Below are 12,384 nucleotides of genomic sequence, written 5' to 3'. Positions count from 1 at the left end.
CAATCAAATCTAATGAAAAGCATTTTTTCCTTTTCAGTGTCACCATTACTGTCTAAAAATGTAACTGAATAACAAAGTGTGCCAGTCGCCTCTGACACGAGCAGAAGCAGTCTGTAATGTTTCACGAAACTGAAAAATTCCAATAATCATAAGTTTGGTCTAAACATTTGCTGAACGAGGGTATTTAGCTGCTTTTCGATTGCAGGGCTTGACTGCTTTATCCGAGTATAGCTGTAAGAAAAGCAAATGTAAAACTGTTAATAAACTACCAGTTTCTCCATGCAGTTACATAAGTAACCTTACACCCGGAGGCAGTAGAATATTTGTGTAATCTGGGGCATGCTGACTGATGTGAGACTAGATCCCAGCAGGCTCTGAAATCTCTCCTACAGGCCTGCAGATAAGCAGAGCCTCTGCGCTGCTGTTTAGCTTTCACACAGTTCAAACAGGATAAATTGCAGTTTGTCTCAAACGAACTGCGCATTTTCTCCTGTTTTCCTCCAAAAGCATAAATAACATCATAGAGCAGCACTGATCATTTAACAAAGTTGTGAATAATCTTGGCCTTTTTACCCCACGCCGTCACCAGTCATTAGTTATGATCCACGGGGCCTCCACAGGAGCCTATTGATCACTCGCTGACTGATTGATTTAGACAAATACTTTTTTCTCCCAGTGTGCGAGGTCGACTCGCTCTCCCTGTTAATTGAAGATAACAGAGTGGCAACAATGGCCCCCGTAACAGAATGAGAGTCCTGTGATTGTCGCTGCAGAAAGAAAAGAAAAATGAAGAAGAAGGGGAGGAGGACGAAGAGGAGGAAGAGGGGAGACTCTCTAATTAGGAAGCGGGGCGGTGTGGAGGCTGTGGCCGGCAGGCAGGCGACAGACGCCGGGTCCCGGACAAAAGGCTGTCTGCTGCCCTAAACTCCCCCTGCTTAACCCTTTAAACCGAGACACACACATGCAGTGACACACATAAACACACACACTGCTGAGGCCTCGGCGCAAGTCACATTTCTACTGAAGATGAGTTCATGAATGTACAGGAACACACACACAAATACGCAGCACTAACGAAACATTGCATCGATTCTAATTACTTTAGGCTCAAACTCCAAACACCATGCATGTTTGGTTTCATAATACAACATTTATTTCCGCAGGTAAAAACACGTTCTGTTTCACAGTCCGGTCGGACTCTGAGCTGCTCTTTGCTTTAAACAGTTAAAGCTGCTCTCCGGCTGCAGCGGATGTGTGCGAGCGCAGCAGAGAAAGCTCTTCCTATAAATACTTCCATCACTTCAGTGTTTCTAAAAATACACACAATACTAAAGGAAATGCTGATTGACGGCGACCGAGGACCTGCTCGAAATAGAGCTGTGTGTACAGAAGACAGGTCCAGGAACTAAAACGATGTGACAGACTGCTGCAACAAAACACAAGAAAATAGAACATAAAATGCAAATATAGAGGGGCAAAGCCTGCTCTTTAATTCGTTTGCTCATGTAAAGTCTGAAACAATAAAGCACGCTGTAATAGTCATAGCTGTAGTCTTAATGCAAAAATTCTGCCAGCAATTTTGACCCACAAATTTCACCATGCAATTTAAATCTGTTTTTAATGACATGCAAACTCGACCCAGACACATTTTCTTATCAAATTTAGTAAACCACACTTTTTCCCCCTGTTCGATATGTGACCGACAGGGGGCGCTCCCGCCCCGCGCGTACGCGTGTGTCTACAAGCAGGCCCTTATTTGTGTGAAACCTTAGCTTAGATGACTTCATTAAAAAGGCTCCAAAAGTGGTGACAGTTGGTAGAGTGAGGTGATAATAATACTAATACTAATAACAATAATAATAATACAACCTTTCGCACAACATTTTTTTATTGAAATTGTGAGACAAACAAAAAAAAGAAAAAAGAAAGAAAGAAAGAAAAAAACAAAAAGAAAAAAATACCCGGACAACCAGCATAAACAAGATATTTCCAACTTTAAATATATTTATGAATAGATATGAACGATGCGCCCATAGGAGGAATTACTTTGAATGTCTCCTGGCTGAAGTGAAATAACCTGAGGTGTTTTAGAATCCATGTGGAGCTCTCGCTATCTCTCTGTTCCTCTGTGTTTGTCGGTGGATGCAGACTAAAACATGGCACACGTCTCCTAAAAAAAAGTCATCGATGCTTCATACACAGTTTTTTTTCTTTTTTTTTTTTCAAACCAACAAGCGCTAAATAGCTTTCATGTACAGTATATGTAAAACGGGGCGGAAGGAGGAAGAGGAGGGGGGCAGGATAAGTAAGAGGGGGTTCCATTCGAAATATATACACGCTAATATACAGCCTTGAATAAATTAATACCAATTGCATATTCTTGGATCTTAGCTTTATTTACAGATTTTTTTTATTACATAAATAGTTCAGAAAGATTTTTTTTTCTGGCATTAAATGATAAACGGTTCTTTCTTCCTCTCGCAGGCGGGACGTTCACCTTCCATCCCTTTTGAAATAATCAGACTTGCCTGTCGGCGTCGTAAGCCTCGTGTTCAGGCGTGGAGTTTAGAAACCAGGCTCGGATGCTCAAGTGCTTCAGGTTACCCAAACTTAACAGCACACACTTTCCACAGTGCCCCACGCACAGTGCGGAGCTGCAGGCTCTCGGGCAGGTTAGACCGGTATAAGAGGCCGATAGTGGCCTTGCGTGGTCCACCTGTGATATGACATGATGAAGTTTAATTCACTACTTGTTTGCTTGTTTTGTAGTGTCACTGTGACTCTCTGATAGACATCCTTGACCTTAGGTTAAAGGGTTTTTTTGTGATTATTTAATTCTTTATTTTCCTCACATTTGAGTTATTTCCTTATTATTCTTTTCTAAATCGTTTTTATTTAATGAGTGTAGAATTGCAGCAGGGATTTTTTTTTCTGTTTTGTGTTTTTCTTTGTTTTGGTGGGTCTGGCCGTCTTCAAAAGCTAACCCTAAAAACACTGGGATTTCAGGGAGGACTTTGGTGTCTGATGGTGCTGAAGCTTTTCACGCTTTCCAACAGGTCAGCTCTGAAGGAAACTTTCAATACTTGTGAATTGAAAAAGATTAAATATAATTACATAGACTATATTTCTGTCTACCTGCAGCTTTGTTCCAAAAAATAGTCATAATTGGCCTTCATCAACGCCCATCAGTCATGCCTTCATCCCAGTCTCTGTAATGTGCTGTACAGGACATATGCACTTATAGTCCTCTAGTATTCAAGCCAAGTCTTCATCCCAGACAGAGAGTCTTAATCACTTGGGACAGTCTGTATTTGGGGAGGGTTCCCTTTGGCCCTCCAGGCCGCTAACCAGTCTCTGGATGCTCTGCAGCTCGTTCACTGAGTCCTTCACGGAGGTTTTGGGAGATGCAACCCTCCCACTTGAGCCTCCTGTCTTGTGATTGCTGTGGTGCTCCGGTGCTGGGCTGGTTTCCCTACTGCCCGGTTTGGAGGACTCTGAGCCTGGGTTGATGCTTCCCTGCAGGCCGGTGGTGAGCAGGCTCGAGCTTTGAGGCAGAGACACCGGGAGCTGGTAGGGGTTGAAGCGGAGCCGTGGCCTGGATGAGCCGAGGAAGGGGTTCCTGGAGAGCGGACTGGATGTGCTGGTGGCTGGGAGGGCTGAGGCTGAAGCTGCTGCTGCAGCTGCTGCCATGTAGGTGTAAGGATACGGGAAGAGACCCCCAAATGGAGGCATGGGGATGCCCTGAAAGTCGAACAAAGAAAGACACGTAGTCAGTGCAAAGATCACTGATGTGGGACGATCATCAAATAATCTCTTCTATTTACCTACTCACAAAAACATCAGATTCTTCCGTTTTCTCAGACTGTTTAAAACTGATTTAAAAAGCACTGAAGCAGTAATATATTACTCCTGGGTTTTGTTTATTTATGTATTTTTACAAATGAGTGTACTGTTGTTTTAATCATCAACAAACCTAAATTCCGAGCTTGCTGAGTGTAGAGTTTATTTCAACAATCACAGTGTGAAGAAGGCAAAGTAAATCATGTCTATTTCCCTGTCCTGCTGACGTCACATGACTGCTACAGGTGTGGAGAGGTACTAAATCATTTAAGTGGGCGGCTTTCCTTACCTGAGAGGCAAGCATGTGCTGGGACAGATGGAAGGGGAAGGGGTTTGGGGTTCCTCCTGTGCCCTGGGTGGAGAGGCTGCCATTTTCCAAACCACTTGTTCCAGATACAGAGGCCAATAGATGCCCCATGCCCATAGCGGAAAAGGCTCCAGGGGCCATGGCAAACTGCCCAGGGTGAAACAACAGTGGCGATCCGGTGTTCAGAGGGTTAAAGAACTGCTGACTGTGCAGGCCAGACAGAGCCAAGCTTTGTAAATGGCCTGGGCTGAAGTGTGAGGGGCTCTCGGTCTGGACTACAAGAGGGGAGAAGGCATCCTTAGTGGCACTGATGCCTCCAGCCTCCGAGTCCTTTGTTAACACGTCTGTGGTGTCCTTCCTGTGCCTGCTTTCCACTTTGTCCTTCTCGAGGCTCCTTATACTGAATAAAGAGTCATCCTTCTTCTCAGCAACGGCTCTTTCCCTCATACGCTCCTCACACCTGGAGCTGTAGGGGGACACAGGTTCGGGTCCCGGGCTGTTGGACCCGGTGCAGCGCTCATCTTGATGCTCCAACTCTTGCTCGCTGTCAGTGCATGTTTTATCATCTAAGATGCAGAAATCAGAAAGGAGAAGGACACATAAGCACCAGTCCTACACTCTAACCCACACACAGCAAATCATGTGGTCACGAGGCTGGTTGGGACGCTCTCTCCAAATCCACCTTGTATGTTCCAGTCTTTGAGAAAATAACATTTAACCAGCATTTTAAATATCGGTTTAATTTTGAAAAATATTCCTTGTCAGCCTGTGTGTAAAGTTTTAGTGAGCAAAGATTGGAAAAATGAACATATTTAAATTTTTATCAGAGCCCTTTAAAACGAAATGCTGAGACCTAATAAGACTCATATATAATGGACTATTTTTGAACTTGTTATAATCGTGGTTAGACTTATAACATTCAGATGAAAATTTGAATTTCAAATCCCACAGCAGTCCAAAATTAGGCTGATTTTACTGTCTTTGTACACAGTTCTTACCAACAAAATTAACAAATTAAATAAAGGCGGGTCAGTGCGTTATCTGAGGCAACCTTTGGTTAACAGGTGAGGAATGCAAACCAAAAACCAACGCAAATCCAACAGTAATATGAGTAACAACCAAACAGTTTGGAGGTCAGAGTCCTGTGGCACCGTTTAAAGACATGTCGCTGTTTTATCTGAACGCACCACAGTCCAAAAACCAAACAAAAACTGAATCGCAAAAATCAAATGCCACAATAAAAATCTAGAACTAATAGTGTAATAATAATAAAATAAATAATGTATGTATGACAATAATGCATCTACTTTGTGTCACTGTTTACTTTGCACTCATAATTGAGCTAATTTAATACTTTATCACTTTAAAATATGAAATTATTTCATAACCTAAACGATCATTACAGCAGCTCGTGATTATTAACGCACCCCGCTGTCATGAAATCCAACAAAGCCCCTGCACCAAAGAAAACATAAGCGGTAGTATCACTAACCTCGACTTGGCCTGCTGAACCTCAGCGGGCTGGTACCCGCTCCCAGCGGGGAGTGGACTGTGTCCCTGCCGGCAGGAGCTTCACTGGACGAGGCGTCCGAGTCCGCGCCCTCCCTGTCCGCCTTGCACTGGTCCTCGTACATCCGCAACGAAGGCATGGACAGCTGCTTCCTGCAATAATAATAATAATAATAATAATAATAATAATAATAATAATAATAATAATAATAATAACAAATGAGTTGTCCTTGCTGAATTAAAAAAAAGGCCGATACTCAAAGCGCGCAGGCACACACACACACACACACACACACACACACACACACACACACACACACACACACACACACACACACACAGAGAGAGAGAGAGAGCAGGTGTTATACAGCAGTTTGTACCTTTTCTCTCTCCTTCCGTTTCCCGTGTCTCTGAAACCTTTGGCGAACGGGTTGTTGTCGATCTTCAGCTGTGTTATCTATCCAAAATAGAAGGACAGGAGCAGTTTTATACACAGAGAACCACAGGAAAACACACACACACACACATTGTTAGGCCCCAGTGTCTCCACCTGGTCCACATGTATTAAAACAATGCCTTTGGATTAACACACATACAGCGTAGACCTCGGATTTGCATTATTAATTAAAACGTAATGATGGTGCGTTATTCACATAGGCCCCCAGAGAGAAATTCTGCCACGAAACATTCCTCTGTGGGGCCACAGAGGCCTTCGACCCCCAGAAAAATGGCGGAGGATGCTATACTTGAACGGATAACGCTCATATCAATAATTAACACGGCGGTTTGGAACACTGCTGCCTCACAATATGTGGAGGAGGCCTGTGTGGCTCCGTGTATTTGAAGGAGCCACACAGGCCTCGGGGGAGCTTCCCTGCTCCTGGAGGCCCTCCGTGGCCCCAGAATTCAACGCTTCAGGCGCTTCCAGTTTGAGTAGCGAGTCTGAGCATCTGTCCAGTCTAGCTGCAGTGTGACCAACCCTTTAAATGCCTCCTCAATTGTGTCTTTTTGCCATAAACGTTTAGAACATGACCCCCGCCCCTGGACACGAGTCCCAATTAGCTTCAAGAACGAGGCGAACGAACAGCCAAGGGCTTCAAAATAATGCCATCATTTTTTTTTTTTTTTACAAATCCAGGTGGAATGATTAGCTTTGATATGAAAATAAATAAATACATAAATAAATGACTCTAGTGTCACTTTGACAAGATATAACTTTCAAATATGACGCCAGTCATTTTTAACGCAGCGTCACAACATTCATAACCTCCTTTCTCCAGCATTTATACGCCTAATTTATTCACTTCTGGACAAGGTAATAGCACATTTATAGCCCGTGAATAGCCGATAACACACACACACACACACACACACACACACACACACACACACACACACACACACACACACACACACACACTCCATTTGAATTCATAGCTAGATATGTCGGCTGCAGCCACAAATCCAAGCAAAACAGCAATTAAAAAAATCCAGAGGGACATGGGAGTCCTCTGCAGGGAAATTAGGCGACCTACAAAATCAGATTAAGTCTTCGGGGGTTGGTGGCGGGGGGAGAGGACGCTGATGTAGGACGTTTATTTAGGATGTTTATTATGCAAAGTATAGCAGCCATATTAGAGGCCGTCGGTGGAGTGTGAACGCTGACTCACCTTGTCGTTCTGATATGCTGTCACAGCCACGAACTCGGTCTCGGGGAACACGTACGTCCTGAAGGTGCTGTAGGGAAGCTTCAGGATGTCGTTGGCCCGCACTATGTGGAACCTGGGCTGGTACTTGTGCATGGAGTTCAGGATCGTCTGGACCAACACACACAGAAAGCGAAGCTTTCGAGTGAATATCACGGCATGTTTATGTCTCTCTCTCTCAGATGCTCAACCTCGACACCAGGCAGAATCTGTTGCAGGCGGATCATCCAGCGCATTGTTATTGATGCTGTTATAATTACTGTGTAAGCAGCCTGGTCTGTAATTAGTGCGGGGCAAAGGGAAAAACCTTACCAGGCCACACATGCTGCCATGAGGAATCAGAACCACAGAAAAAATGATTTGATCCAATTCCTAACAGCACAAAGAGTTACAAATTTCACAAGTACACACGCACAGAGCGGCGTGGAGTTACTGCCCGGTGGTCTGTTTTGACGCATCAAAGACATCACACGCAAAACTTAAAATTCCCCCAAAATGGACCGGACACAAAGTGACAGTAAAGATACAGAAAACCAATAACTTTAGGTGACTGTACGAGGCAATGCAAGCCCAAATCAGCGCTGCACACACCAAGAAATTCTGCTTCTTAGCTATTGCAAATTATTTAGACTGACGCGTCATGTTCCATTTATTTGCAGTAGAAAGCACACAAGGTTGCCATTCAGATACACACTGCAAAATGTGATAATATGCCCCTTTGCAAACTGGTAGCGTTATTATTTGTTTTATTTATTTATTTGATTTTAAATGCTTTGTAAAAAGACTAAGTAAAGCCAGTTATTTTGGATAAAACACACTCCACAAATATAGAAATGAAAAAATAAAATACACAATATATACAACAGCCATATGAGGTTACTAGCTGGAGGGAGCGTTTCGCACTCACTTCATGTTATTTCTTTCTGACCCGATTTGGTAATACACCACTTAATCCTCAGCCTCGCAAACAGTCGGCTTAGATATGCTGGGTTTTTTTCTTTTCTTTTAAGTTCCCAATACAATCGGGCCTAAAACAAAGGTGTACAGTAGGGAGGTGCAGTGCAAACTACGGTCAGGGGGTAAGGAGGCCTGTAGGTGCTGCAGCTCAGGCAGCTGGGCCTGGCTTTGGATATCAAGGTGGAGAAAAATGCAGAGCGGCGATATTCTGCAGAACATCGAAGAGACACAAGTTCCAAGTCAAGTAGCGACAAAGTGACAAAGCTTTGGGTGTAAAGACGTTACATATTATATTCTCCGTTAATTTCATTTTAGAATACTGTAGGAGACGATGATACTCTGAGCAAATTTATGTCAATGCTCCATGTCTCTCAGCTTTACTGAAGCTACTTGATCATTTTTCTGTGGCAGTTTCATACTACAAATTCGCTCTGTGCTCTTTTTTTTCCGGATTTTTTTTTTCCTGTGATCAAACATTCACTATCACACATTTCCCCTCACGTCTTCCAAAAAAATTAATAAATAAAATAAATAAAAAAATCCATAAATGTTGAAAATGTCATCTCCAATATTTCAACACTCAGTGCAGCGTGTAAATATGAAAAATATCCTCCCAGCACAGAAGAAAGAAAGAAAAAAAACTCTATTTGTACTTACAAATCCATGTTTGTCCGAGATGTTGTTGGTCAGCTTGAGTTTATGGAAAGCAACAGGCTTGGCCATCCACTGCTCGCCGGTGGCCGGGCTGTCCGGGTGGATATACATCCTCTTGGGCATCTCGGGGTCGGCCTTGCCCGCCACCATCCAGCGGGAATTGTGGAACTTGTAGCGGCAGTCGTCCGCGGCCACGATGTCCATCAGCAGGATGTATTTGGCTTTTTTATCGAGGCCGTTTATTCGCACTTTGAACGGAGGGAACATCCTCCTGCGGAAAGAAACACACGCCGGGAGTCAACACGCCGCGATACAACCCAAACACAATTGCACATTATCCTGCAACATTTGAGCAAATTTGACAAAAGAGGCGTTGAGGTAAAAACGCGGCGCTCGTACAGGCAGAAATATTGCAATTGTCAGACATTCTTCTCCAAAGCTGCACGCTGTTAGGCGACAGCAACGCACAAAAACACAGTGTGTGTGTGTGTTTCTGTGCGTGTGTGTGTCCAAGCCATCCACTACAAAGCTGAGGAATATATTTATGACCACACCACCTCATGTCCCTGCTTTTTGAAGTGACAGCCTGTTTATAAAACCCAGAAGCTCTGCTGCCTCCACAGAATGCAGTTTAGGAGATAAAACCTGATCAAAGCTCTTACCACATTTCCCCCAAAATATCCCAGATATGTGCTGTGGTCACGGTGGAAGTAGATGACAAATATTTCAAGACAAACGGGAGCTTTATTCAATAACTGGCTCCTCTCCCACAAATGTAGATGTGGGCATAATTATTTAAAACTACATTTAAAACTGCTATTGAGGGTATAATTACTGGTAAATGCCGTGTTCTCGCTGTTTTTGTTAAATACAGTTTTTATTTTATTTTTTTAAATAAATGAGCAAACCAACAATCACTGCAAAAATATGTACCGACCGTGCAAGGCCTGATAAAAGAGGCTGCCGTTTACGGGCATTTTAGCTGCTCTGAAATTCTCGAGTAATTCTCCGAGCTTATTTGGACTAACCGAAAAGGGTTTAAACTGTATGGAAATAAAAACACGTTCTCCGGATATCCGTGAGCGGATCTATATGCATCGGGCGAGAGTTCTTACCTTCCTGACTTGGTAATAACCATCTCCGTTCCGAGTTTGTGAAACTGGTCCCAAAGATCCTTGGCTTCCAGTGTAACTTTTGGATCGTCGTCCACTTCCTCCTCGGGCTCCAGGCTTTTCATGCTGCGGAGATGAGCCGCCTGATGGTGACTGAGAGCCGGGTGGAGCCCAGCCTCCGCCGCCCCTGCCAGGCCGTGGTCCGTGATCGGCTTAGTGAGAGCACCGGGAGGGAGGCTGAGCGCCGGGAAGAAGGAAGGCTGAGCGGCCGCTAGAAAGGCGGACATGGGGAAATCGGTCGGCCGGTGTGCGTGGAAAGGGTGATAAGCCATTGCAGTCCCTGTGAAAACTGGATCTCTCATCGGTGCATCCACAAAAAGCGAAGTGAAATAACAGATATTTTAATGGTATCTCCCCCCAGCCCAGAGCCAGAAGGTCCGCTCTTCGACAGCACTCAGTAATGTCTGTAAAGCGGCACAGTGAACACACAGCGCGTTATCGGGGTGAAGAAAATAGCCCAGAGTTGCTGCTGATGTGCGTTTCCTTTGGTTCCTGCACCGAGTCCGTCAGCAGAAGTGGCGCTTCAGTAGAAGGCAGAGCCCGGCTGCGCTGTGTGCCTCTCAGAGAAATAAGCTGTTTCTCAGTCATCCCACACTGACTGGAGAGATGTGGCCCCGTTCACTGCAGATCTGTGACTATCTCACATGTCCTTCCTGCCTCCATCCCCAACACTAATGAACCAAGCCCCTTTGATTGCTGATTTTACGCTTTCTGGACCAATTGTGGGCCCCTATAGGCGTGGTTCTGACAGCTCCAGCCAGACTCTAGGAGAGGAGGGGGGACAAGAAGGTGTCGGAAGCATTAGCAGTAAGAAAACATGTCAACAGAATAAAATATTAACCAATGACAGGAAAGATCGGGAAATCCCACCCCCATTTCTAAGCCAAACACCGGGCCAGCCCTTAGCTCTTGGCCGGTGGAGGCATCACCTCTCTCGGCTAGCTTTTTTATAATGTCGCCTGCGGAAAAAACCCCAACCTGTCCACAGACTCGGTGTCTTAATACTCACCTTCATACAGAGGAACAGCCTCACTTCTCCATATTTGCCACAGTGTTTTCGAACATGTCACAGCAGTAAATCTCGCAGCTCATGCTCTGCATTCCGGAGAGATTTCTTCTCAAGAGCTTCTGCTCTCTCGGTCGCTCTATAGTCTCTATAGAGACTTCGTAATTATAGCGTCGGCTGTTTTGACGATTAGGCTGGATTTGCCTCACACTAGTCCAGGCTATGTTAACTGTGTGTATACTGAATCGAGACTCAAACAGGCTCGATTTCCCCGGGCGGGAGCCGCGTATCTGTGCGTGTTCCTGGTGGGGCTGCCGGGGAGGCGGCGGCAGAGTAAAGCGGGCTGGAAAAGACCAACTCTGATGCTGCGTGGAGCAAAAACAGAGGAAGCCCGATGAATAATGATGCGTGAATTTTGCGAGAAAAATGAGGGAGAAAAAAGCGGTGAGTGCTCACTTCGATACCAACTCTTCCTTGTTTGGCTGCAGATGAAGTTTACTGCATGTATTTGAACTTGTTATTATTGTGTCGCTGCTTTATTCCTGCTGTTGCGGTGCTGCTGGAAGTCGTGGGGATTACTTAATTTTTTTCGTTTTTTGTTTTTTGTTTAACTCCGATATCAAACAGCGATGAGATGATTTAGAGCTCAGTCTGAGTTTGGGGCAGGCCGTGGTGGCGTGTAATCTCCGACAGGTTTTATTTTGTCAAACCAAGAGCAGGAGCCAGGAGGGGGGTGGTGGTGGTGGTGGTGATGGTGTGGGGCACCAGCCTCCCAGCACTCTGCTCTGCGGAGCTCCTTCGGCAGAATCCAGTGAACTCGGACTCGGTTTGTTAGAGAGTCGCTCGGCGCCGGTCGGCTGATGCGCCGCAGTAAGAACAATCTCCTGTCTCTTTAGATTTACCCTCAAGTGCTGTGAAGCGAAGCCTCATCTGCGGCTCTGCTCCACTGTCCTGCCTCGGTCATGACTCAGTGTCGGATCTGAGTCCCCCCCCCCCCCGCCTCCTCGTTTTGGATAAACAGCTGCCCTCTCCGGGCTGGGACGATCGCGAGTGGGCCGCAGGCGTCACTTGGACAAAAACTGAAACAAAAAGTGTTAATCCCTCTGAATAAGTGTGTCAGCGACAACTGCGCATTTCCGATGAACCCCTGGAACTTAGCCGCCTCTGTGGCTTCCGCTGACACCCGCACAAAATTCTTAGTAGTCATCTAAATGTCTTCAATAATAAATCTAA

General features: G+C 45.1%; 1 protein-coding gene across 1 annotated transcript; it reads right to left on the bottom strand.

Annotated features, from left to right (window-relative positions):
* Positions 1-1,870: 1,870 nt before the first annotated feature.
* tbx2b (T-box transcription factor 2b) lies at positions 1,871-11,271 on the bottom strand. Its single transcript, XM_084951633.1, has 8 exons — positions 11,155-11,271; positions 10,089-10,909; positions 8,977-9,244; positions 7,327-7,473; positions 6,037-6,113; positions 5,640-5,809; positions 4,130-4,713; positions 1,871-3,741 (listed from the first exon to the last, which is right to left on the bottom strand). Exons 2-8 carry the CDS (start codon positions 10,445-10,447, stop codon positions 3,292-3,294), a joined length of 2,055 nt encoding a protein of 684 aa, XP_084807759.1. The 5' UTR covers positions 10,448-10,909; positions 11,155-11,271; the 3' UTR covers positions 1,871-3,291.
* Between the last annotated feature and the right edge of the window lie 1,113 nt (positions 11,272-12,384).

Source organism: Perissodus microlepis, chromosome 14 (genome assembly GCF_051167445.1).
Source record: "Perissodus microlepis isolate ML-2025 ecotype Zambia chromosome 14, ASM5116744v1, whole genome shotgun sequence".
Taxonomy (NCBI): Eukaryota; Metazoa; Chordata; class Actinopteri; order Cichliformes; family Cichlidae; genus Perissodus; species Perissodus microlepis.
This window is presented reverse-complemented; position numbering and strand designations above follow the sequence as displayed.